Source organism: Sminthopsis crassicaudata, chromosome 3 (genome assembly GCF_048593235.1).
Source record: "Sminthopsis crassicaudata isolate SCR6 chromosome 3, ASM4859323v1, whole genome shotgun sequence".
NCBI lineage: Eukaryota > Metazoa > Chordata > Mammalia > Dasyuromorphia > Dasyuridae > Sminthopsis > Sminthopsis crassicaudata.
The window spans coordinates 501,083,639-501,111,613 of NC_133619.1; the positions used below are offsets into that span (position 1 = coordinate 501,083,639).

The 27,975-nt window shown below is 38.0% G+C and overlaps 1 protein-coding gene across 4 annotated transcripts; it reads right to left on the reverse strand.

Moving 5' to 3' along the window:
• On the reverse strand, positions 1–27,740 carry DDX25 (DEAD-box helicase 25). Of its 4 annotated transcripts, none has more exons than XM_074303860.1 (13): positions 27,561–27,730; positions 26,699–26,762; positions 22,948–23,010; positions 22,663–22,707; positions 22,003–22,138; positions 20,467–20,559; positions 20,275–20,377; positions 16,987–17,101; positions 16,525–16,702; positions 12,216–12,453; positions 3,602–3,764; positions 2,863–3,051; positions 1–211 (listed from the first exon to the last, which is right to left on the reverse strand). In XM_074303860.1, the coding sequence occupies exons 1-13, from the start codon at positions 27,621–27,623 to the stop codon at positions 150–152; spliced, it is 1,512 nt and encodes a 503-aa protein (XP_074159961.1). In that variant the 5' UTR covers positions 27,624–27,730; the 3' UTR covers positions 1–149. The 4 variants fall into 4 exon arrangements, with proteins under 4 accessions (XP_074159961.1, XP_074159962.1, XP_074159963.1 ...); XM_074303861.1 differs by having other exon boundaries at positions 1–255; positions 2,840–3,051; XM_074303862.1 differs by lacking the exon at positions 22,948–23,010.
• Positions 27,741–27,975: the final 235 nt, after the last annotated feature.

Here is a 27,975-nt window from a genome sequence, read left to right on the forward strand (position 1 = left end):
TTAAGACCATCAGGAACTTTATTTTGCTGTATGACAAACATCAGTTTTCCTTCTGAAGAAGCCTCAACAATCAAATTACAATTGTAGCTCTCTGGAACCTGTTTATGTACACATAGGAGTGTTTTGTAAACCCCTGTTAAATCTTCACTTTAATATTCAATCTTTTCAATTTCATCCATGTCATCTGGATCCAGTTGCTTAATCTTGCTGTCTGAAAGAATGTCAAAGGACATATCAGGCAAGTCAATACCAGTTCTGTAGGCAGAAAATCTATGAATTCTATCCAGCCATTCTGAATTACACAGTGATAGCACTTTTAACCAACAAGATGCACTTACAGTAACTTCTTTGTCAGAAACTTTGCAAAGATGGCTAGAAATAACAGAGAAGGCAATGAAATGTGCTCCATCACTGTACTGATGAGATAGCCCTGGGTTCTTGCAGTTTACGTCCATGCAGAAAGGCTCTAAGGCAGGGCCCATGCGCACAGACTATAAGCAATCTCCTGAGGTCCATGCTAGCTGAATAAATTTGCAAATGCTCATCACCTGGACTTCAGTGATGAAAAGTCTGGCCACAGCAACTCTTAAAACTTGGTAAATCAGAGAGGCTTATAAACTGACCCTGGGTGATGGTGCCATTGCAGTAACTAAAGTAAGGTGATATTCTAGAGGTACCTATTCATATCTTCCTGAGAACCACATGATCTACATAAACAAACCCAGCTAAGATGGACAACACCCTCCATCTGTCCTCCCTTATAAGGCCATGAACATCTATCTAAGTTATGGAATTAGAATCAATACATAAAAATCAGATTATCTTACATTAATTTGAGTAATTATTCTACTTTCATCCACATATATCCACATATGTATCTCTGTGTATACACAATATCCTTCAAATGAATTCCCTCTGTGGGGCAGGTAGGTGGCACAGTGGATAGTGCCCTGGCCCCAGAGTCTGGAAGGTCTGAGTTCAGATTTAGTCTCAAATACTAGCTGTGTGACCCTGGCCAATTCAGTTAATCCTGATAAACTCCATCCTCTCAAAAAGAAAAGAATCCATTCTTTCCTATTAGGCTTGGCACTTCTAGGATTTAGTAACTAAGTAAAAATAGTCTGTCCCTGACTAGCTGCTTGATATTATATTGAATACTTCTGAACTTTGGATAAATTTTCCAAAAAAGGTTACCCCCAAAATACCTAGTCCACTATTTCAACTATCCTATCTTTCCTAAAAGTGTGTTTATTAAAAGCAATTTTGAATTATGCCCCCCAAGTTACTAAGATATGCATGACCTTTGACCCAAGCACACAAATCTTATGCCATAAAAAGATCAAAGAAAGAAAAAGACCCATATGTACAAACATATTTGTAGTGGCTCTTTTTGAGAACCTGAGACCATTCACCTCATGTCAATAGATTAATGAACTATGTATTCATGTAATAGTTATAATATTCATATATAATTTTAGAAGAATTTATGAAAGGGATAATTTCAAAGATTTGTATAGCCTAATACAGAGTGAAGTGATCAGAACCAGTGAGAAATATATGCTCTAACTGAGTATTCGATTTTATTTTTTTTGGTTGGAGGTGGGGAATCAAGGCAATCAGGGTTAAGTAACTTGCCAGGGTCACACAATAAGTATCTGAGGCTGACTTTGAACTCAGGTTCGTCTAACTTCCGGGCTGCCTCCACTGACTCCATCCACTGTTCCTGCTAAGCACATTATAAAAACAAACTTTGAAAGACTAAAGAATTCTAATCAAGGAGATGACCAACTAAGATTATAAGAGATCAGTATATGAAGCACTCTGCTCCTTCCTAACAGTGGTGATGGACTCGAGATGTAGAATGTGATATGTGTTTTTGGACATGGCCAAGGTAGTAATTTGCTTTGCCTGATTATGCATAATTGTTACAAGAGTTTTCTCTTTTTTTTTTCTCCCCAGGGAGGATGGTGAGGTTACATCAAGAAAAAATAAATGGTTGAGTGCTGAAAAATGTAATTAAAAGAATGTTAGAATTTCAAGTAAGGGTCTATACAATGAGACTGAGATTGCTTTGTAAATGAATCAATACTTATCTACTATGACTAAATGTTACTTTGTCTCAACCAGTTCCTAAGTATTTGTGAAGCACATTCTGTGTACCAGCTTTATCTATGATATGCTTCTTCTAAGGTCCTATGGCAATGTTTCACTCTGGGCTCTCAAAGCCTTTACTGGCAGAAAACCTTAGAGGTCTTACCAAGCTAGAAAGGTCTTGAATAAAAGCTCATGTGAGAATCATCTGAACTACACAGAGAACAGTTTGTCATCAAAAGTTTGGTCACCAGGTATTACATTATTTTGGCCATAGAAAGTGATAAAAATCTGCTGGACTAGGTAAAAAGTGCAGGATATGCCCACACTAATAAAAGCATACATTTCTGTAAAACTGAAGAATGATGATACATACACAGATGGGCCAGTGCCTGGGTACTTCTGACTTTGTGTAATATTATGCTCCATAACTTTAAAACATTTGTCACTTAAGGATCATGAAAGTCAGCAAAATCCACACATGCTGCCTGATTCCAGTTCCATAGTGTAACAACATTTTTTAGTGGCAAATTAATCTGAATCTTCACAATCTTTTGTGAAGTCTCTCAATTCTAAGTTACATACCTGGGTCTTGATAATGATATTATCTATAAGTGTATGTATTGTATATATTTGTTCATTTCAGCAGTATTTCATTTCACAATTGTGGCCTATGTTTTTGAGGATGGGAATGAGGCAAGAGGAAGGAGGATATATTTGAACTATGGCCAAAAAAGATATAATTTACTTTATGGAGAATGTGTTACTTACTGAAGTGATCCTGAATTTTAAAAAGTAAGGGCAACTTATTCACTTCAATCATGTTGAAGGCAATGCCCTTTTTCCCAAAGCGGCCTGTTCGTCCTATTCGATGGAGGTAGGTTTCATAGTCTGGTTCACCAGTTTGGTTTAAAGGAAGATCAAAATTCACAACAATTGTGACTTGTTTCACATCAATGCCTAGAGAGAAACAAAGAAAGAAAGAGAAGAAAAAACATTGACAAGTAATTCTAACAAGTCCCACTATTTTTCCCAGGAGAAAAAATTGATAAGTGACCAAATATTTTATGGAATTATCATTCAACAGGGAAGCCAAGTTTGCTTTCAAATAAATGACATACCTATTTTGGACATAGCATCTTTAACAAAGCTGGATTAGAAATCGATAACTGCTAAATCTGTCTAAGGTCAATATGTATAGAGGGGAAGGCCTAAACACACCTATAAAGCCAAATACATTAAAGTATTCCCTTCCGATGCTGAAGTGAAAAGCATGAAGCCATCAACTTAAATTCTCCTTTCTCAAAGAATGCATCCATCTGTGTTCTTCTAGGCCCACAGTGGTTTCAGAGGGATGAATGAGAAGACTGCAGATAACAAAGATGAAGAGTTTAAACTTGAGGACAAACCTGGAAAGAATGCTTATGAGAACCTGAAGCTTTTACAAAATAGTCAATATCTCTATCTCTAAAAAACAAAACAAAACCAAAAAAAGGATCAAAACCCACACCTCGAGCACAGACATTGGTGGTTATAAGGACTTTCTCTTTCCCATCACGAAACCTCTGGATGATTGAAGCCCGCTGATCAACTGTCAGCTCTCCACTTAACAAAGATACTTGGTGGCCATCCTGCATCATCTCCACAGTTAACCACTTTGCATTTCGACGAGTCTGTTTGAAAAATAAACCAAAAAAATGCATTCATAAGGTTAAGGCATGATTGCTGTATAAAATGAGGGATGAGAGAGAGAAAGAGATCCTTTCATTTGCCATTAACTCTTGTAAACCCTTTAGAATATGCTTTACTGGGGCACCTAGGTGGCTCAGTGGATAAAGCACCAGCCCTGAAGTCAGGAAGGTATTGAGTTCAAATTTGACCTCATATGCTTAACACTTCCTAACTGTGTAACTTTGGTTAAGTCATTTAACCCCAATTGCCTTAGCAAAACAAAAAAACAAACAAAAAAAGATATGTTGTTCTGATTTACCTTTCTCCTATATCAAAGACCAAAAGACAGGCCCAATATGATAACATCTTACTGAGCTTTACAGATGTAGAAATGCTTTGAAAATGTAATATATATGTATGTATGTGTGTGTGTATACAAACACACATACACACACACACACACACACACACACACACACACACATATATGAGATCAAGAGCCAATGGATAAGTGGTCAAAAGATATAAAAGATCAATTCTCAAAAAAACAAAACAACTGCAAACTATTTTAAAGATTGTTCCAAATCATTAGAAATTTATGTATCTTATCTATTTAAAAACCCCCTCTGAGGCTTTACCTCATGCCCAGAAAACTATCACAGAGGATATAATGATTAGAACAATGTTGGAGGGGTAATAAAAAAAAAAGAGAGAGGTACACTAACAAATTTTTGATGAGCTATAAATTGGTCTAGCTATTTTGGAAAGTAATTTTTAAGTAATGCTGAAGAATCTGACTAAAATATCCATACCTTTCAATTTTTATATTTTAGTGCTAGGCATATACCAGTATAAAGGAGGTCAAAGATAGAAGGAAAAAAAAGTCCCATATACATTAAAATATGGATAGCACTTTTTGTAGTTACAAAGAATTGGAAACAAAGTAGATGCCCATTGATTGGGGAATAATTAAACAAATAATGGCACATAAATATGATGGAATATTAATGTGCCATAAGAAATGATAGATATGAAGAATCTGGAAAGGAACATGAATATTTTTATGAACTGAAGCAAAGCAATATAAGTACAATCTAGAAAACATGTGACAAATGTAAATGAAAAAAATAAAACTGAACACTGTGTAAATATAATGACCAATCTTAACCCAGAAGAACTGAGAAAATGTAATACTTCTAAAGCTTTTTGAAGCTTTGCAGAGGGGGGAGATTGTGGATACAGAACACTACATACACTATCAGATTTGGATAATGTCTTGGTTAGTTTTGCTAAGCTGCCTTCTCTCCCTGTTCTCCCACCTTTTTTCCTTTTTCTTATTTTCATATTGTATCACAATAAAGAGGACAATGGATGGAAAAGGGACAACTTTGGAAATTAAGGAAATATGCTATCACTAAATTTTTTTAAAGTTCTCTCATTTGTGTCTTACTATAATTTTGTGAGGTTGGCAAGGTGGGTATAATTTATCATCTTTGTTTTTACACCTGGACAAATGGCTGTATATACAGGCTAAATCTTTTGCCTAAGATCCTATAATATTAAAGCTGGCACTAACAGTCATGAGGCTGATAAAACTTCTTACTCCAATAATCCAGAGGAGTATTTTGTAGCCTTCTATGGATAAAGCATTAACTTTTTTTTTTAACAAGTGGCATTACATCATTGTTTTTAATGGTTGGCAATGAAATGGTTAGACTACAGCCCTCTGTAGTTCAGTTGTCAGTGGCTAGTTTCTATATTTGAGTTAACACCAGCAACAAATCTCCCATCCTTTATAATGCTTCCTTTTGTCTTTGTTAACAGCTGCACATGGCCCTGAAGCACAGGGATTTACCACAGAAGAGGGCTCTGGAAGGAGTCAGAGTTGTTGGGAAAGGAGAAACAATATGATTTTTCCCTAGTTTATATTATAAAGAATTTATATTGTAGAGAGGACAGGGAAATGTCCTCTGGAAAGGGGCAGGCAGACCAAACTCCAAGAGTTGTTCCTTACAGTTACTAATAACCACTTCTCTCTCCATCAGCCAGAAACTAGGAAGCTACCTTCTCACTCTTATATTTCTGGTCTCTTTTGGTGGCTCTAATCCAGGCATATTTAACTCTTCCCCCAAGCGTGGGTTTTTAAAATATGTATTTTATTTATTCCCCAATTACATTTAAAACAATTTTTAAAATATTAAAAAAAAGTTTTGTGTTTCAAATTCTATCTCTTCCTTCCTTGCTTCCCCCCTTCCCTTGATAGTAAGCACTCTGCTATAGGTACACATGTACAATCATATAAAACATTTCCATGTAATTATGTTGTACAAGAAGATTTGATTAAAAATAGAAAGTGAAAGCTAGCATGTTTTCAATCTCTATTCAGAGAATATCAATTCTTTCTCTGGAGGTAGATAGTATGTGTCATTAATCCTTTGGTACTATCTTAGATCATTGTATCGCTAAGCAAAGTTAAATCATTCACAGTTTTTCATCATATGATATTGCTCTTTCTATGTATAACATTCTCCTGGTTCTGCTCAGTTCACTATCATTCAGTTCATGTAAATCTAGGTTTTTCTAAAATCATCCCATCATTTCTTATAGCACAATAATATACTACAGCTTGTTGAGCTCTTCCCGAAATGATGGACATTCCTTCAATTTCAAATTCTTGGATATCATAAAAAGAGTTTAAGCTTGGATTTTTTGAAAAAGCCTAGTCAAAAAATCATGGGATAATAGAGGAGTCTGAATGTTGGATTTCTATCATCTATCGTCCATATCTGATGAGGACTCCCAAAGTGAATTAGAAAAAGATTGGAGACAATTAACAGTACAGTCAAAAATGGCCATTTACCCTTCCCTTTTAACCCCAACTTCCAAATGGTTCTGAGAATTTGGTCTATGACCAAGGAATTGTATATCTAGCTTGATCATAACTGAGATGCTCTTTGGACATCACTGCTGTCAACTACTGACAGCAAGATTCCCTTAAAGCCTGGAAAAAGGCCTGAACCACTATTCCCTTCCAAAATTATTGGAAATAATTATGGAAATTACTGGAAATTATTCACTATGTAGACCTTTCTCATCCTCTTCTAAAGTCATGAAGAATCTCTATAATTTTTCCAACCTGTTTCACTGAGATTGTGATGGGACTCTTTGAATACTATTCATGTCACAGGAGTGGTATGATCTGGGATCCTAGTTAGGTCTAATAGTACAGAACCAAAAATTGGAAGCTCTTGAATTGGACTTTGGTTCCCGCATGTCGATACATTCAGGCTAGTATATTTATCTCCCATCTCTAAAAGGATGCTGACCAAAGCCAGGCTATCCAGAACTGTGACTGCTTCTGAGAAGGTCTTGTACTTTTTCTCATTGAAGAGCATCAAATAAAACTCCCTGGAGAAGAATTTATGTGTTCCAAGCAGAAACTGTGTTTTTCATCTAGTGAAAATGGAATTGCTTCAGCCAGTGAGGTTAATACTGAGTACCACCATTTACCACTGTCATCTTCTACATCAGTGAACTCCACAATGACAGAATGTTCCTTGTTGGTGATGCTTGTCGACATGCAGGTCTTATAGACCAGGACCAACATGGGATCATATATAGCCTAATTGCAGACAATGATGCAGAAAGACTGGTGGTACCCTGGGGAATGGGATATAACATGTCCCAGCTGTGATGGCCAGTAGTACCGCTGTTACCACCATCATTGCTGTGTTCCTCTCTTGGCTACATCTCTGGCTCCTGTAACTTACTCTGCACTGAGCACTCAGCCCTAGTTTAAAGCTTCCAGAAGCTTGGCTGCAGGAGAATCATAACTGTTCCATACTTTAATAGTTTCACTAGCTACTGCATCTTCCCCAAAGAGCATCACTTAGGAGTCAAACTTGGGCTTAATGAGGTCAAGAATTCTGTGCCTTTTGCCTTTGTACCTCTAGGGCCTAGCAAGTGCTTTGCACACAGAAAGCATCTAATAAAGGTTGAACTGTTAGCTAGATTCTCAATCTATCACTAGGTCTGTATGTAAGGCTCTTCCTGCTTGGTAGAATCTGTGAAATTTGGCAATCTGCTGGTAAAGTTTTTGAGAACCCTGATTTACCTCCATATGATGCTGGAATAGAACTTTAATGAAGAAATAATAATTATTGCTTACACTTATTTATAAAAAAGTATTTGAAACTTGTGTATTAGGTTGTTAGAGCTGAAGATTTTAAAGGTGCTCTAACTCATCCATTCTATAGAAGAGGCCAAGTGCCTGATCTTTTTACTCCAGCCCTGCCATACCTCAGAGACTCCTCATTTACAACAACCCCCAGAAATAGAGGGGAGGGCAGGGTGAAGAAATAGGTTTCCAGAGGTGAAGCACGGCTTGCTCAGAGGCAGGTCCTCACCTCCGGTGTGGCTTCCTCACCTGCCCCTTGGCAGAACAAGCTGGAAGGGCTGTTTTTGTTTCAGGACTTAATTTTTTTTTAACAGAAATCCCTTTTGACTTGCCATCATATAGAAGTACAGAGAGAATATGTTCCACTTGTGTAGCTCTTCAAACCATTTCTCCTTTAAGGTCCTTCAAGAGCTCCTAGCTGGGAAATTTATCTTTAATTCCCATGTGTTCAAGTCCTGGCTTTTGCTGTTTATGAGGCCAAGAACATCCCTCATTATGTACTTCCTTGATAGAAAGATGTGAAATCTATAAACCAGCACTTTATCCATGCCTGGATGTTATTTTATGCTCAGAACTTGTCTGAAGAATTTAAAAAAAAAAAAAAAAGAATCTCCTGGAACTAAGATGGGTGATGAGGTATAGAGGGCACTATACTTGTGAAATTCTCTTCTTTTAGAATCAAAGAAATTTATCCATGTAGGAACCGGCTCAATAAAGCCTCCTTTCCTCTAAAGTTCAGTTTCAGTATGAGGTACCATATCCTATACCTGACATCACCTGGCACCTGACCTTGGGGAATGTGGCTAGTAAACACTAAAGCTAAGTCCACATCTAGAATCTTCTTCCAGCACCAAGGACAGTCAGTTTTTTAAATGTTCATGGGTCCCCACCAGGTAATAACAGCTTCCTCCCATAAACCTCCTAGAATATTTGTACCTCTCTGATGTACTTTTTATGTATCAATATCTGTGTTTCTTATCCCCTTAACAGACTGGAAACTGCATGAAAGTAGGGATCATAATTTAGTTAGTTTTGACACTTAGCAGTACAATGTTTTCTCACAGTAATTATCATAATAGCACTAAGGCTTGCAAAGCATTGTACATACATTCTCATTTGGTCAGTAGGCATTTGATGTTCTCCACACTGAATTGCAAATTTTAAGATATAGGGACATTTTTGGAATAGAAAACTTTTAAAATATACCTAATAATTTAAATCATCTCACAGAAGATTTTATATTAATCTCATTTAAAGGCAGTTTTGGTGTAGTGGAAAGAACACTGATTCTTGAATCATGAGACCTAGATTTGAAAACTGACTATAGCATTTATTGGTTGTGTGAATTTGTGTTGAGACCTCACTGGGCCTCAATTTCCTTCTCTTTAAAATGGAGGGGGAGATAAAATTTGTTTATAATATTTTTGTGAGATTCTAATGGGATACCACACATTTAAAAAGTGCCATGTAAGTATAATGAATTATTTGTACTGGTTTATGGATTTTAATTATTTTATATATAAGATAAAATGATAAAATATGAAGGCCAAATACAGTTTCCCAGCGGTTCTTGTTATAAGGCACATATATAACATAGGAACTGGAGGGAGACCCCTGAGGAACAACTTTATCTTTCTCCCATTGGCATACAAATTATCAGATAAACTACTTGTCGTTTTGGGAGGCTTAGAAAACATGGTTCTGTGATATCATTTGTTCATTCTTGAAAAGGATCATATATGAGGAAGGTGATGCCATGAATTGCAAGAGAATTAGATTTTAGTGAGGAAGGGCTGTGCTGTGCAAAATCATCAGCCTCACACTCTTCTCTGGAACCATCTGGGTCCAGTGGCAACTGATAGATGAGGACTACAAAGAGATGACCCTGAAGCAGTGGACTTTTGGACCTTGGACTTTTTAAACTAAGGTCTTCTAACAGGACTCACTTTGACTGAGGCAACACACATTCAGTGATTAAGTCTGGGTAATAACGAGGCAAAGAATGACCCCTTTTACGCAGTCAAGAAAATAAACCAAAATAAACAAACAAAAAAGCTAAAATCAATCTGGGAGAAGACGTTTAGGTTTTCTGGCCAAAGAAACAATTGCTATTTACACTCACTCTGAAGCATCAGAGCCCAAACAATGAGCAGTGAGGCTTGGGGGGAACCTATTGTTGGCCATCAGAGACAGAGTGATCTGTAAATACCAGGATAACTTGTGAGGTTTCAGCAATCAAAGTGCATATTCCTTTGAGTAGAGCAACTGCAGGGAAGGGTATGATTCCTTGATTCCTTATATGGACAGAGGGAGAAGAGGAGAGAGAGGGAGGGGGAAGGAGGGAGGGAGAGAGGGAAGGAGGGAGGGAGAGAGAGAGAGAGAGAGAGAGAGAGAGAGAGAGAGAGAGAGAGAGAGAGAGAGAGAGAGAGAGAGAGAGAGAGAGAGAGAGAGAGAGAACACTATATTGCCTAACAAAAACTGGCCAGTTGGGTTCCCAATGGGGCACTTACTACTACTCACAGATTGTTGTTTGTCTTTCAATCTTGAAAAGGACCATGACATTAGGAAGTTGTGATGTCACGACTTGTAAGTGAACTGAATTTAAATGAGAGAGGGCTGTGCAAGTTCACTATCCTCACTCTATCCTCGGGAGCCATCTGCGTCCAGTGGCCAGATACAGATTTAGACTACTGGGCTCTGTGATGTAAGACAGGTACATTGCACAGCAGCAAGCTCAGGGATGGGGGTGGAAGGAGATTGTCAGACAGGGATAGTAACTAGTAGAAGCTAAGTGCCTTGAAGGCTGTTTCTTTTGTCTTACTTCCAATCTTTGGCAGGAAGCCTTAACTAAAAAGTACCTATTCCACAACTGCTTGTTGGACTGAACTGAATACCTACAGAGAAGAAACCCAGGGGGCAGCTCCAATAGGGTATGGAACTAGAAAAACTCTGCTTCTAAGAATGGCAATTAATTGTAGTTTTTATCCTGTCATAAAAGAATATTCAGTCTCTTCATATATTGTTTTATGATCTACTACAGTTACTAGAGAATTTCCTTAAATTGGTAATCTAGTAATCCTGTCAAAGAAAGGAAATGATTAGTCTGGCACAATTGCAATTTGACAAGCATTCAGTAACTGCTCCCTGTAAAGCCTGGGCTCAGCACTGAGCATATGCAGGCAAATGAAAACCAAACAAAAGTTTATACAAGTTATAATTTGGGTACTACATTTTAGAAAGGACATTGATAAAGGAGAAAAGATACTGAGGAAGGTGACTAAGAACATGAAAGGGTTAAGATCACACCATTCTTGGATCAGCTGAAATAACTGGGAGATTTAAGTCTCCCAAGGAAGAGATGAAGCTCAAGTTGTTTTCAAGGACAGATTTATATGGAAGAGGGACTCAAACTAAAAGAACGGATAGAAGCTACAGAGAGGTAGTTTTTAGGATTGATGTCAGGAAAAATTTCCTAACCATCACAGTACTTCAAAAACTAAAGGAGAGGTACTGCATTTTACCAAACTAAGGGTTTTCATGCAAAGGCTGGTTGACCACTTGTTGTCTGTTTAGGTACTATATGGCCAATGAGGTGCCTTCCAATGCTGACATTCTGTAATGCTGTTTGCAGCATGTGAGGCAATTCATAGGTACAAATTCATTTGTGCATTTTGGGTAAAAAAAATCCATTCAGGGATTCAGTCAACAGACACTTGTATTATATATCATATTTCCTCTCTTGCCACCCAAACACTTTGCAGGGATTCATATTTGACTTTCCTATTCAACTATCCCATGCTGGTTTGGCTCCATTTCAGCTCATTATTCAAAAGCTGCCTGGCCATCCTGTTGCCATCCTACTTTCCCACAGTTATAGTCCAGTCAGGATCTTGAGACACCAGACCATTCAATAAGTTGTTGCATGCCCTGGAGATCAAAAATCTAGTGTCTCACCAGGCATCATAGGGAGCAAAAAGGGGACAAGATCAAGTCAGCCTATTTTTCTTTCCTATGAAAAAGGGAGCACTAAACTAGTTGGAAAGATATATCCAACCCACAGAATAATAGCAGAATGGGAAAGAAGGAAAGCTGAACTGAGCAAGAATTCTGAGATGAAAAATGCCCCAATTCTGACCTACCTTCAATTCCAGAAAGATTGCAAATTTTGTAAATATGTTTAAGCCAGATATGTCTACTCTATACATGGCACAACACTGAGGAACTAGAAAAATCTGCTCCTACTCCTTCAGAAAGGATTCAACCCAGCCAGTGTTACCTGGCAAAAGATGATGGCCTGACCAATGGTGATGCCTCCATAGATGTTGCACAGGGCTTGATATTTGTCTTTCCTATTATCACATAGAACATAATATTGTCTGATGTTGTTCAGAGTCAGCTCTTCTTTGCGTAGCTTGATCACATTAGGATCAGGAATGATTCGCTCAGCAAACTGCCACACGGAATCCTCAAAAGTTGCTGAGAAAAGTAGCATTTGGCATTCGGGCTGTAAAGCTCTGTAAGAGAAGAGGCCAGTTACCTGTGTATTGCCTTTCTCACCTTTTAGAAGCAGCCTGGAGAAGGCTGAGTTCCACCCTTACCCTCTTTTCAACAAATATTCTTTCCAAAAATGTCCCATAGAATGCAACAAGCTTGCCAATAAATACCTTATATACTCAATAGGTCTCATCTGCACTGTGGGAAAGGGGGTCAGATTTCTTTATCATAAAAACTCATTAAACTCATTAATAAGTTTTGGTTGAAAAAATGTCAAGCCAAGGATTCTAGGAAGATGGCAGCATAAGGCAGGAACTATCTGGTTCTCTCAAATTCTCCCATAAATAATTTAAAATAATAGTGCCTCAAAATGAACTCTAGAACAGCTAAAATAATTAAAGGTTGGGGTAATGCAGTTGGGGACATTAGGACAGACTTATATTCCCTCTCCCCCATACCCATTTCAGGAACTTTTGATCTGACCCATGGATGGGGTGGGGGTGGGGGGTTAGATGGCTGATCAAAGTAAAACTGCAGGGTTTTTTGCTGGCACTGGACTTGGAACGTACATGTGATGGCCAGACCCTGTTCTAGGCTGTGGTTAGGGATGAGAAATAGGCACACACTGGAATGTGTGGTTGTAGAGGAGCAAAGGCTCTGTTGTCTGCCGTCACTTGTAGGAGAGAGGAGTCCCTGGTTTGGATTCCAGGGCAGAGGGGCTTACAGCCTCTGGAGAGAACTAGGGAGTAAGAGCATTTTCTGTGACAATATTGTTGCGGGCCCTGGGTATGGCTGAGGCAGAAAGAAGTACCTGATTTTAGGCCCCCAAGTAGAACTCAGAGAACAACAGCATAAAAACTGAAGGTTGAGGCCTTATTCTCCACATCTGGGATGAAAGCTGGACTCTAACATAAGTTAACAGCCAAGAAATAAACCACTAAAAATGAGTAAGCAAAAGGAAAAGATCCAACCATAGTTGGTTGTTATCTATGGTGATAGAAAAGATTTGGGTTCAAACTTAGAAGAAGACAGTAAAGTCAAAAATGCTAGTTCAATTTCAAAGAAGAAAATGTAAAATGGTCACAAGTCCCAAAAGAGTTCTTGAAAGAACTTAAAAAGGACTTTGAAAATCAAAGAGGAGAATTTGAGGAAAAATTAGGGGGAAAAAAAGATGCAAGAAAATCAAGAAAATTATGAAAAGTCAACCAATTGGAAAAAGAGATTTAAAAACTTATGTAAAATAACTTAAAACTTAGAACTGAGCAAGCAGAAGCTAAAGACCCCGATATCAAGAAATAAAACAAAATCAAAAGAAAGAAAATAAGAAATATCTCATTATAGAAACTGAAAAAATAGATCAAAAAGAGACAGTGTAAGAATTGCTGGATTACCTGAAAGTTATGATCCAAAAAAGAGCCTAGACATTATTATTTCAAGAAATTATTAAAGGGAGCAGCTAGTTGGTGTAGTGGATAGAGCATCAGCCCTGAAGTCAGGAGGACCTGAGTTCAACTCTAGCCTCAGATGCTTAACATTTCCTGGCTATACGACCCTGGGCAATTCATTTAACCCCAATTGCCTCAGGGGGAAAAATACAAATTAAACAAAATTGAAGTTTTAGAATAGAGTAAAATAGAAATTGAAAATATTCACTGATCACCATTTGAAAGAGATCTGAAGATGAAAACTCACAGAAACATTGTAGCTAAATTTTGAAGGAGAAAATATTATAAGCAACTAGAAAGAAACAATTTAAATACTATGGAACCAGTCAGGATAACATAAAATTTAGTAGCTTCTACATTAAAACACTAAAAGGTAACGGAACATGAAGAGCAAAGAAGCTGGGTTTGAAACAAAGAATAATTTACCCAACAAAGCTGAGTGTAATCTTGCATGGGGAAAATTACTGTTTTAATGAATTAAAGGATTCTCATATATTTGTAAGGAAAAAACCAGAACTGAATGGAAAATTTGACCTACAAGAATCAGAAGAAACATAAAACAATAAATACAAAAGACCAATAAAGGAACTATTAAGGCCAAACTATTTACTTCTTCTATGGGAAAACAGTATCTATAACTCTTAAGAATGTTATCATTAGTAAGTAGTTTGAAAAAGCATATAGAGAAGGCTTAGAATTGAATTGAGTATGATGAGATGATCCTTAAAAATAAAACTGAATGGGGAGAGGTAAAAATGAAGCAATTATCTCATACAAATGAGAGATGTAGTGGAAGGCAGGAGAAGGTAGAGAATTGGTAGTGCTATAACTTTATTCTCATCAGAACTGGGTTAAAGAGGTAACATATACATCCAGAAAAGTATATAAATCTTTTTAATTTACAAAGAAATAGGAGAGCAATGGGTTAAGATAAAGGAGGAACTTTCAGAAGGGTGTGCTGATCAAGAGAAGGGAGGGACTCATAAAGTGGCTAGATTAAGGAATAGGAAGGCAAGGAGAAAGGATAAGGAAGGAAATCTTAATAAGAGTGCAAATTAGGGAGGCAGTGGTCAGAAATAAATTGAGGCCGCCGAGGAAGGATAATGTAAAAAGATAGGAAGAGAAAGATAAAAGTGAGAAAAATAGCAATTATAACTTTCAGTGTTATGGAAATGGATAGCAGAATGAATAAAAAACAGAATTTGACAATACGATCATATTCATATATTTTAAACAATTAAATTCAGATTTAAATAATGACAAGTATTAATTAATCACAACTTTTCCCTCCTTGCTTCCTTTTTTAGGAAAGATGAACAAAGTAGGGGGAGGGATGTTGGGGAGAATCACAAGAATTAGGATTGTAAATGAAGGAAAAACTATAGTAAAATTATTCCTCCCCCCCCCCCACTTTATGCCTTTGATTCAGAATCACAGAATCTTAAGAGATGGAAATAACCTTTAGAAATGTTGTCCAGTATTCAACATACTTGCTTTGGAAGCAAGGTACATATTTTAGCTTTCAAAGAAAGGAAGATAAAAGGGAAAAAAGGCGTTAATGTGACCATAAGATACTGGTCACCAATCTTGGGTGAAGAACAACATTTGAATGACTGAAGGTCCTAAGCAGTCTCTAGAAAAAAACCTGTGAAAAGGCTCAGAGAAGTTCAGAACAACTGTATATCCTGGGTACAGTCCAGTCCCGTAGAAAAAAATTATTTTATGTTATCGAGATGACAAAATAGTAACATGCATGAATAGGAAGAGCATAATATAATTATACAGTTTCATGTAAGACTGTACAGAAACATTCAGTACATGACAAAATTGGTAGGGACCATGGTGCTGGCTGGCACCTGCAAGTTTTCAAGCCCCAATCTAGTCTCATCCCCCCATTTATCAGATGGACCGGATTCTGGAGATGAAGCCGGAGTAACAAAACTAGCGAGGACTTTATCCCTGACTAGCACTAGGTCTCCCCATGTCCTCTTCAGTGCTCTTCTCAGGATCACGTTTTCTCATCATTATCATTTTTTTCACTATGGAACTCTAAGTTTATGAACATAGGAAACTCTTGGGGTACGAACTCCACCAATACAGACTTATGGCTCACATAGAATAACGTGGTGGTCCTAGAGCCTCGCCAAGACCATGGCGAGGCTGAGTAAATTGCAAGGAGGAGGGGGGGAGTCGGCAGAGGGTGTTTTAAGTGTCAGGCACACAGCGGGGGCCCAGGTCCTCCCTACATCAAAGACAATCCTTAACTGATGTGGGCCCTCGCAGTGTCCCCGCGGGCGGCCTGCATCACAGCCTCTCTCTACATATTTCCCCGGGGAAATGGAGGAAACATGCCGGAACTCAGGACAAAGCCCAAAGCCCCACAAACAGCCACAGCCCAAGCCTGTGCTGCCCCCTAGTGTCAGCAAAGCAAAACTGGACTGGCTCACCGGGACCTTTTTCTGGACGTGTGAAAATAAAATGAGGCATCTCAAGAGTCACAGGACTCGAAGCCCTGTGAAGAAAGTAAAAATCATGAGAAGATGATGGGAACGCCAAAAGGGAGGGCTGGAGAAAGATGAGGTCCGCAGCACACGCACCAAGTTCTGGGACAGAAGATACAGGAGGAGACGCGCGCCCCGGGATTACCTCTGAATTCGAATGCTTTGGTCGGAGAATCCCTGGGTATCGATCATCACGTCAGCTTCGTCCAGGACAAATACACGAATCTTATCCAAGTCTATTACTTTTCGTTTAAAACACCAATCTAGGACAGTCCCGGGGGTGCCGATGATAATTTGTTTGGTTATGTCGGTGCCTCTCGGAGCTAGAGGGGAACAAAAGATGACATTTTTTTCTTAGATGCAGAGTTTCATCTTCCGTAATATCCAACTGCTTCAGTCCGAGCACACAGCTCTGAACTGCAGGCTAGTGAAATGAGTTCCAAAATCTAAAAGGTTAAAAAAAAATGCTTCCATTTTTGGCTTTATAAACATTGAACATAAACTCCTGGAAACTCAGTTGCGTCAATAGCGATCAAAAGCAGTGTGGGGGTACTAAGCCTATTTTAAAAGCTGACCAGAAAGAAATCAACTGTCTAGGAGCACATACCTCGGTTTCCTCGAACAGCATACATCACTTCCACATCAATACAAAATTTTCCCATCTGCTCAACCACACGTCCAGTTTGCAGAGCCAATTCATAAGTTGGAGCTAAGCAAAGACACTTTAAGGCAAAATGAAAATAAAAAAAAAATGAACAAACTTTTTGACAGTTGTTGCTGCAGGGTGTCTGGGGACCGAGGCGAGAAAGAATAGAAATGTCTAGCTGTAGAATTTGAGTTTAAAATGTCAACCTTGATTGAAGGCATTTTGGCTGGCATATTGGGAGCTGTTTTTCATATATTCCTTTAGAAAAAAGTCACAAAAAAAGAATATCCAATGCAATATAACCACTAGGTACTACCATATTTGTATGTAGTGTGTATGTATGTATGTAGATGGGAATAGGAAATACTAGGAAGTCATAATATAATTCTAGGTCCTTATTACTTTAACTATGGATTATTACAATTTTCTAATGGGTCTTCCTGCTTCTAGTTTTCCTCCCTTCCCCTCCCCAAATCTATTATTCCCAACACTCTACTTCCAATTTAATTTTTCTATTTCAAGGCTCTGTAATTCATTCCACTAGCCTAAGGCATATGGTTCCCATATTCCAGAATAAAGTCCATGAGGCTCTTCCAAATGTGGATTCAATGTTATATGCTATGACTTCTTCATTCCAGTTAATATGGCCTTCTCATTGTTCTCATACATGGCATATAGACATACAAACATTATTACTATGATAGTTTTCTTACCTGGGGTGGCTTCCTCCTCTATGTATTTAAATCCGACTCTTACATCAAGGTCAAATTCAAGTTGCACTGTTCCACTAAAAATCACTATGATTCTGAGACCCTTCTCAACTGCCTTAGGGCTATAGGACTAGCTCCTTGTTTCTATATCATTTAGGACTTAGCTTTTTCTATCCTTTATTATTGTTGATTTTTGAACATTTATTTCCTATCTTCTCAATTAAGCCTGTAAAGCTTGGAGGCTAGAAAAGAACACTAGGTTCATTTCCCCAATGCCAACTATAATACTTTGCACAGACTAGGTTTAGGAGCAATTCTGACAATGGTGTTGAAAAAAATGGATGTGTAAATCCATAGCTATTACAGCCAGGGTATTATGATCCTAATATCGACTGGTTTAGATTGAAAGAGGAAAAATGCACTATGAAGATGCTAAAAAATATTTTATAATTGTGTCTTAACTTTAATGCAGTAAGACAATATTAATTTTTCTATTGTGTGCAAGGTATTATAAAAACAGCTCCTGCCCTCAAGAACTCTCTCCCAAAGGGGATACAATATGAACAAAAATAAGGAAGTACAAAATAATTTGAGGTAGGCAAGAGTACTAAACACTGGAGGTAGGAAGGGCTCAAGAAGAATTCATGAAGAACAGGGCACCTAAGCTAGGTGTTGGGAAGGAGTGCATTTGAAGAGCTGTGTGAATGAGTGAAGGTGGGCACTGAAATGCCAAATTTGGGGAATAGCAATCTTGTCCAATTAAATGGTAGAATTAATAAAATAAGGTTAGGAAGATAGTTTGCAGTCATACTACAGGGGGCCCTAAATACTAGGCTAAGGAGTTTGTAGGGAGCTATAGCTAGATTTTGAACCAGGGAATAACATGGTCAGACCTGTGCCTGAGAAAGATCATTTTGACAATTGTGTATAAAATGGAGAGGTCAGAGAGAGGAAGCAGGGAAACTAGTTAAGGGGACTATTACAGTAACCAGGTGATATGTGATGAGGTCTGAAATATGGTGATATGATTGGAGAAAAGGATGAAGACAAGAAATGGTGTGGAGGTAGAACTGCAGGGTCTGGTTACTGAGTGGACATTGGGCATAAGGTAGAAAGAAGAATATAAAATTACTGTGAGGCTGTGAACCTTGGCAACTGGAAGAAAGTATACTCTCAGTAGAAATAGGGAAGCCTAGAGGAGCAAGCACATTTAAATGAGTGATAAATTGTTGTGGAAAGGTTGAGCCTGAAATGTTGCTGGGACATTCAGGTGGAAATTATCCATCAAGCATTTGACAATGGGGATTGGAATGCTGTAGAGAGATTAATGTCCCATTGTTGCTTAAGTAGTGTCTGACTCTTCCTAACCCCATTTGGGGTTTCTTGACAAAGATACTGGAAAAGTTTGCCATTTCCTTCTCCAGCTCATTTTACAGATGAAGAAACTGAGGCAGCGTTGAGTGACTTGCTTCAAGGTCACATAGTCTGTGTCTGAGGTTGGATTTGAACTCAAGAAGATGAGTCTTCCTGACTCCAAGGCTAATGCTTTATGTACTATACCACCTAACTGTCCTAGAGACTAATAGTAAATATACAGACTTAAAAGTCCATTTATAAAGAGATCATAAGTAGGATTTGATGAGATTATCAAAGGAGAAAATGTAGAGAGAAAAGTAAAGAGCCAACAAAAGAACCATAAGGAAAAATTATATTCATGGGGCTAAGTAGATAATGATGAACTACCAAAGAAAACAGAATGGTCATCCAGGTAGCAGAAGTATGAAAGAGTAATGTACTAGAAATCCTCTTGGTAGTTGTGTATTAGATGAAAAGGAGTAAGAAGAGCTTTGAAGATAGGAGATCAATTAGGTAATAGAATTACCCAGATAATTCTGAACTAAGATGATTGCTATGTGACTACATAGCAAGATACAAGAAATGTTGAGGTGGTATAAACTAATTGGATATATTAGATGAAGGAGAATGAGGAATTAAGGACAATATCAAGGTTTCAGATTTGGAAATGGTGATGCCCTTGATAGAAATGAGGAAATAGCATGGAAAAACAAGGAGTTCTACTTTGGAATGTTAAGTTTATGATGTCTCTGGGACATCCAGTTTGAAATAACCAATAGACAGTTGGTGATGTGAGACTAAAGCTCAGGAGAAGGACTAGTGCTGGATATGTAGTTCTTGGGTTGAGGTAATTGGGGTTAAGTGACCTGCCCAGGGTCACACAGCTAGGAAGTGTTAAGTGTCTGATATCAGATTTGAACTCAGGTCCTCTAACTCCAGGGCTGGTGCTCTATCCATTATTTCATCTAGCTGCTGCTAGATATGTAATTCTGAGAGTCATCTGCATAGAGATGATAATTAACCTGCAGGAGTTGATGGAATCACTAAGGGAGACTGTAGAGAGAGAAGAAAATGAACAAGTGCCTGCAATTTGGGAAGAGGAAATAGGGTTTACACTATTTTCCCCTGGTTGGCCACTCCATACATTGCAAGGGTTGACTGCTCTATCTCACCTCTTTCTTACCTGTGGAAACAGCTCTGAGGCATTAACTCTGCTTAACATCGCCAAGACAAAAGCAGCTGTTTTGCCTGTTCCAGACTGGCTCTGTGCTATGAGGTTCTGGGGTCTACAGGATAATAGGAAAACATTAAGCTTGAAGCCAGTCTAAGAAATGAAAATAAGCCAAGACATTTTACCACAGTCCTTGGGACTTACGGATGTGCCAGCATCATGGGGAGGGCCATCTCCTGTATTTTTGATGGTCTGTTGAATCCCATTGCATAAATTCCTTTCAGTAACTCTTCCTTTCTATTAAAAATAAATCAAAGACTTACAGGTCTGTGGCTAATTTGTGCTAATGAATTGTAGGCATTCCCTACATTGGAATATAGGACAATCTACCTATTCCTTCTTGTTCTGTGTGATTTCTGTTACTGTTCTCTCACAAATCCCCCGTGGAGGATCTGCCCAACATTCTTGAGATCTTCTGAATGGTGAGAAGGGAAGCATATGGCCTGCTCCCTGTTATTCCTTATTCTGACTTACATGGCCATTTAAGACTTTAGAAAGATGTGAACAATAACTAAATGCTGCCAAGTTATTTTTCATGGACATGGACTTTGACTTATCTTTTTATAATTATTTAATATAACTTTCTTGATGATTCAAGTATACACAAACATAGCTCAATGCAGAGGATCAGAATACTTGCACTTTCTCAATTACTTGCATATAAATTATTCACTTGGGTTACCAAAAATCAGTTTTGAATCTGAGAACGGCTTCCTTGCCAACTATTCAGCAGACCCCACAAGTATATGAAAACTCATTTTATTTACTCATTTTAAGTTAGCCAAAACAAACTCAAGTTGGGAAGATCAGCATAATTCCATCTGTTTCAGGATCTTATTCCAAAATTCAACAAAAATGATTTCTGAATGATCAATGCTACTATCTCCTTCCATAATTAAAATTCTACCTCAGCAATAAGCACTATTAACATAGCACTGTAAGAGTTACAGAATATTTTATATACATTATCCATTTGCTCTTCTGAATGGACTGGGGAGGAAGCTTTTTTCCCCTCCTGACTGGACTTGTGATTTCATTGGTGTGGTGAACTCCCTGTGTGGAAACTCTCTGTATCAATACAGATCAGCACTCCACCTATATGTGGCTTATAGCTTTAGAAAGTTCCCTGGGATACTAACCAGTTAAGTGACTCGCCCATGGTCACACAGTTCATATGTGTCAGAGGCAGGACTTAACCCTAGGTCTTCCTGACTCATCAGCTTGCTCTCTATCCAATATGCCGCAGTAATTCATGAGACAGTAACTTATGTGTGTTATTTTTATATTACAAATGGAGAAACTAATTCTCAGAGAGTGACTTATCCATGGATACACACTGAATAAGCATCAGAGGCAGGATTTAAACTCAGGTTTCCTCTTGATTCTAGGTCTAGCCTTCTTTCCAGCACATCACATAATCTTAAAAGCAATGCAAAATACAAGATTTTCTCCCCATCAACTGCTATTCAAAACATATTTAGAAACAATATTTTAAATGTTTCTAATTTAGTTGTATCTTAACTATTTTGAACATACATATCTAATTTCGACATTGAAAAAAATGTCAGAAAGCAAAGAATTCCTTTTTTGATGTCCTGCCCCTTCATGCTCCTGACACAATCTTTCCTGAGCTATTGTTTTGGGCATTTTCCAAAGCTGACCCAATAATAAAATACTCACAGTCGCAACTCTTCAAATGTCTTTACTGAATAGAGGGGAGAGCTAGGATCCTTCTGTAAGACTTCCACACGGTGAGTGGACTCTACTAAGGACTGCCGGATTAGTTTGTTCAAGAGTGAGTTGGCAGCCAAATCCACTGGGGGAAACAAAATAAAAATGGGACACTGTGGTAATAATAGCATACCTAGTGAACTATTTACACAGAGTGCATCCATATTGATAATTTACATTTTAATGCCTCTGTGGTCATGTTTTCTTAATTAAAACTGGAAAAGACTGTAAAGGATGATACTGAATTAGGAGGCAGCTGTCTTCCTTCTTTTGTGAGGGTAAAGAGCTTTCAATATTTCTGCTACATATATCTGATCCCCACCATAAGCAAACCTACATCTACCTGAGACTCACTTCTTTCTTCCTTCATCCCTTAATGAATAATCCTTAAACCTATTTCTGCTTATTTCACTGTTATTCTATTCTTCTTCCCCCAAATAGACTTGGGCCACTCCTGCTTTTTTCTACTCTTTTCTTTTTCTCTTCCTAAATAATTCTCATTCATAAAGGAATTTTTAATGGAGATTAACCTTATACAAAGCTATGAAGAATAAACTAAATAGACTAAAATCAAAATGCCAAATACATATATGGAAATAAACATTTTACCCATATCCTCTTCTTCATCATCTTCAGAAATATTAATGGAAGCACCTGAAAGGAAGAAATATTCCCCCACCCCCCCAAAAAAGGGAAGGTAAGATATATAAATGTCGGGAAGGGATATACTCTAGCCTCTTCCCCTCTATTATGTGTTCTACAAGACAATTAATACACTGCTTTCATTTTACCCTCCTACTAAAGAATCTGCAATCTCTCCCCGTTACTGACAGATTAAAATTTAAATTCCTTAGTTCATCACTTTACATTTGGGCTTGACAAGGTTGTATATACCTGTAATCCCTGTTACTTGGGGAAGAGGAGGCTGGTGGATTGCTTGAGTTTGGGAGATCTGAGCTGCAAGAGGGCTAAAGTTGATCAGGAGTCCACACTAAGTCCAACACCAATATATTGGGCCCCTGGGAGCATCAGGCTGTTTAAGGAAAGGTGAACTGATCCAGGTCAGAAAAAGAGAGGTTAAAACTTCTGTGCCAAGCAGTTTGGGGATTGGGCATGTGAGTGGCTATTGCACATTCCAGCCTAGGCGAGATGGAGAGATACAATCTCGAAATAAAACAGAAGCAAAACACCTACATTAATCTGGCCTTACCCTCCCTTTTTACTTTCTATTCTATCCTCTGTGAATTGTGTACTCCAATTATATTGATTTATTCAATATCCTCAGAACATGCTAAGCACATTCTTTTTTTCTGTATATTTGCTGGAAGCATTTTCCTGCCTTTTCTCTGCTTATCCAAATTCTACGCCATTCAAATCTAATCCCTTCGATGAAATCACATCTGACCACCATACTTTCTTTTTTGTTCTTATGGCATTTACTGCTTGTGGCTTACATTTGGCACTTATGACGATTGTCTTATAACATGCTGCATTGTTGTTATTATACTATTTAATTTCTCACAGGAACATTCCTTTTGTTCATTTGGACATTATACATAAAGGATACTCAATTTTTTGTTGAATGAATAACTTGCACTTATATAATGCTTTAAGGGACATAAAGCACTTTCTATACACCAATTCTGTGAGTTTTGTAAGTAATATTCCTGGTTTACATGTAACATAAGGAATGTCTGTGTCCCACCTAATAAGTCATTGTATCAACTCTCTCCAGAGTTACCAATGATCTCTTAATTAACAAATCTAATGGTTCTTTTCCAGTGTCCATCCTTCTAGCTGTCTCTATTGACTTTGATATGGTAAATCAACCCCTTCTTCATACTTTCTTTTATCTAGGTTTTTATTATACTATTTTCCTCTTAGTTTTTCTTCTACTGTCTGATGACTTTTCTTCAGTTATCTGTGCTGTTTTCATCTGCATTATGCCCACTAACTCTGAGTATTTCCCAAAGTTCTGTACTTATTCTCTCCTGACTCTATACTATCTGAAATGGTAATCCCACGAATATCCTTTGATTCATCATTCATCTTTCTCCAGTTGAATTCCATCTCAACATATACAGAATTAGTCACTTTTCTTATAGCTCCTTATCACAAATTGCCTTTAGGACATCTACAACTGAATGCTTCTTAGCCACTTCAAATGCAACATGTTCAGAAGAGAACTCATTTTCCCCCCAGATCCTCCCTTCTTTTCTGAACTTTTCTATCACTGTACACACTGTACACAGCTAATAAGTTCCAAAGCCAGGATTCAAGTGAAACTTTCTAGTCAAAGTCTGCATTTTTGGTTTACCACATTGCATCTCATGAATGAATTCTATACTTGCATAAAAACTCCAAAACAGAAAAATTCATTCATCTGTAAAATTTATATTTGCTAAAATCGCTTCCCTCATCTTTATCCCTTTCCTTTTTTCTAGAACTTGGGCAAACATTTGCCTTAAGAACACAACAAAGTTCTCCAGAAACACCTTTTCCCACAAAAACCTACATAACTTGAAATCAATTTATTTTGGTCTACTGTCTGATTTTGTAGACCATCCTACATTGCCATAGATTAATCATTTAAGCAATAAAGTTTATTTCTTGTTTTAGCAACAAGAGTTTATGCAACTAGGTATAATTTGAAGTTAATATTCATCCTCATAGAGCCAACTCTATGCCTAAGCAGAGTAGTTATCCAAGGCTCAAGTTTTCTTTTAGCTAGAACTGCTATTTTATTTTCCCTTCTAGTTCATTGACAATAGTAACAGTTGTATCTGAAGGAACCAAAGCTTCGACTATTTAGCTACAGAGAAGTAAACTATGATCTCTTGTTGTACCATTCTCCCCCACCCCAAAATGCTTACAGCGGGTCTATTTCTTGGGTACTTTCAAATAATTGCTATGCTGATATAGCAAAAGATGAGAGATATTTCTCCTCTTTCCCCAAAATGACTTAAGCTGAAGCTGTTTAATTAACATTTTGCTAACAAAATATATGATCAGCTTAAATATTTAATTCAATACTTAAAAGGATGCATTTTTTTTTTTTTTTGGTCAAGGTGGATATTCCCTCCACTTGTAACTCCTCTGCACCTTACTAGACAGTTTCTCTTGTTTCATGAAATACCTTGGCCAAAATAGTCATCACCCTGCTGCCAACCTTTTAGTAATGAGCTTTTCTGAATTTAGGTATGCTGATCCTCAGACAACAAACATCCTTCATTGGTGACTTGTACTCCAATGGTATAGTTTGAAAACGTGGCTACCTCCATGTGGGGTTGAAATACTAGACTGGTATTATAGTAATTTGTGCTTGAATTCTCCCATCTAGTACTTTCAAAGGATAATTTAATACATTATTTAAGTTCAATTTATCCTGATTTAACTCAGATTAGATAATACATTTCAATTCTCTGGGAAAGCACATAGGATAAGTGGCATGAATGGTTGTGATTAAAAAGAAAAAAAAAATTGGTAGCTGTGCAAGTGGAAACAATAACTAGAAGAACTGTACTAATTCCATGAAAGAACAAAATTAACTCCTAGCTGGAGAGGAATCATGGTATGGTGGAGAGAGAATTGGCTTCCAAGACAGTAAGATGTGAGTTCAAGTTCCACCTCTGACACTTAATGGCTGTGTGACCTTAGGCAAGTCACTTAACAGTTCAGTGTTCTAGGAAATTCTCTAAAACTATAAGTGGCAAAGAAGGTACCAACCTGCATTAATAGAGAGAGCTTTCTCACCATGGAGTTTCCTATATCAGTGAAATCACAATCACAGGTCCATTCCCCAGTCTATTTCTACGTTTATTTACTATGTTTATCTCTCAACTATAATAAAAATTTTTCCTATGGATGTACATATGTATGCCTTTATACATATTTAAAATATATAATTTATCTGAAAATATATAAATTCCTTCATAAACATATATTTATATATAAATGCAAGTACATCTATAATACAAATAGAAGACATATATGTTTAAATATACAGATTTCCCAAAAGTCTTAATGCAATTTAAACATATTAAAGTTATATATATATATATATATATATATATATATATATATATATATGTATATATATGTGGATATGTTAATACACACATATAAAAGAAAAATGTATAACAAAATATATAATAAAACAATTATAAAAGATATATTTTGTTATATAATAGAATAAAACCACATATATGTATATATATATATATATTTACACATATGCATATACACAGACCTGTCTTATTTTTCTATTTGTTTTCACAGTGCTTAGCCTTTTAGTAAATGCTTTTTCATTCATTCATATTTTCTTTAGGAAATGTTAATTAATCCTACCTCCTTTGACTAATGTTTTACCCTTGTCCCCAATTTGGTCTGTATCATATCCATGTTCTTGCAGATACTTTGTTTTTTTCTTGTTTCATGTATATTACCATTCTTTTTTTCCCCTCTCAATAACAGCTTCGATATCTTGGAGGACATAGAGTTTATGGACTAGAGCAATAAGAATATTAACTAGAGTTCCAGTGTCTTACAAGCAGGAAGTTCTCAAATGGTAAACAAAAGGACACACATCAAATAGCCAATACATTTGCCTACACTTATCACTAAACTTTATCCTAGCACCACTCACCTAGTCCAGGGACTGTGGTACTCTTAAGACCCCGAAGACTCTTCCGGGGAATGAGATTTGATAACTATTGAAAAACATAAATTTCAAGCAGTCTCAACTAGGGAATGTCAGCTCGGGACTCAGGGCTGGAAGGGTTTGTACTTAAAAATCAACAAGGATGCAATGACCCTGATGCGGTCCTAACATAATGAGAGTGGCCTATGTTCAGGTTGTCTTAACTGGCCGAATTTCTCTGCCGACTAGATAGCTGTCCACATATTTTCTTCTATTATGTCATTAGTCCCACACTGCAGGGATCTTTCCCTTGTGGGGTATGTAGATGCTAAACAAGGACAGATCGTTGCAGGTAGCTGCTGCTCGTTGGTTTACAAGGTGGAACTAGGATGAGACCCGCAGATAAGTCGGGGAGATTCCAATGTGCAACTTTTTGCACCCCTTTCCTACAGTCTGGGTTCTTAAAACAAGCAGCTCCTTTTCCAGCAAGGGCTCCGGGTCATCCCTCCCAGGGATGTCCAGACTCGGTCTCCCCTTCCCATTGTCTCCTCCCCAGGTGTTGTCCCAGGTCGGCTCCATGGAACAGCTCTTCCTCACTCCCCTACCCCTCTTTGCCTCCAGGAAGGTCTGCCACCCCAGCTGCTTTCTGTCGCCTCCGGGTGAGTCTCTGGGGCAGTCTTCCTCCCATCCCTCTGGCTTCCTCCTCCTCTTCCCGAACCCTTCCTTCTCCCTCCAGGGTTCTCCTAGTCCCCCCCTCCCCCAGCTCACACTGTGTCCTCAAATCCCTGGGTGGTCATCCCTGCTCTAACATTCCCGCCCAACCGCAAGCTCCTAGTCTGCCCCAGCCCCAGGGGTGGGGGGCCGTTACGTGGCTACTGAGCCGCTCGCTCTCCGCTGCGCTGGCGTCGCCTCCCCAAAGTAACGACGCCATAGCTCCCGCCGCTTGCCGCTGCTCCCGCTGCGGCTCCTGCCCCCCAGCACGTGCTTCCAACACTGGCACGAGGACGTGCCCCGCCCCCGCGCCTAGACCAATGGGCTGGCTGAAGGGATAGACGCCTGAGAAAGTTCACTAGGATGCATGCGCGACGCCACACGTGGGTTGGGAGGATTCACCTGTGGGTCTCGGTCGTCTCTTAAGCTTTTAGGGTTGGACTTTGGACGGTAGGTAGACCAGACACTTCACCAGAGACCTTGAATTTGCATTTTTAAAAAAAATAATAACCTTTCTTTTGGAATCATATGTATTTTATTTTATGGATTTTCAAAACATGATTCTGAGAAGT

Coding starts and splice junctions, on each gene's coding strand:
- DDX25 (XM_074303860.1), bottom strand. CDS start 27,623: ATGGCGTCGTTACTTTGGGGAGGCGACGCCAGCGCAGCGGAGAGCGAG. Junction 26,763..27,560: donor GCGAGCGGCTCAGTAGCCAC/GTAACGGCCCCC, acceptor GTTTTTCAATAG/TTATCAAATCTCATTCCCCG. Junction 3,052..3,601: donor CACCAATGTCTGTGCTCGAG/GTGTGGGTTTTG, acceptor GTTTCTCTCTAG/GCATTGATGTGAAACAAGTC.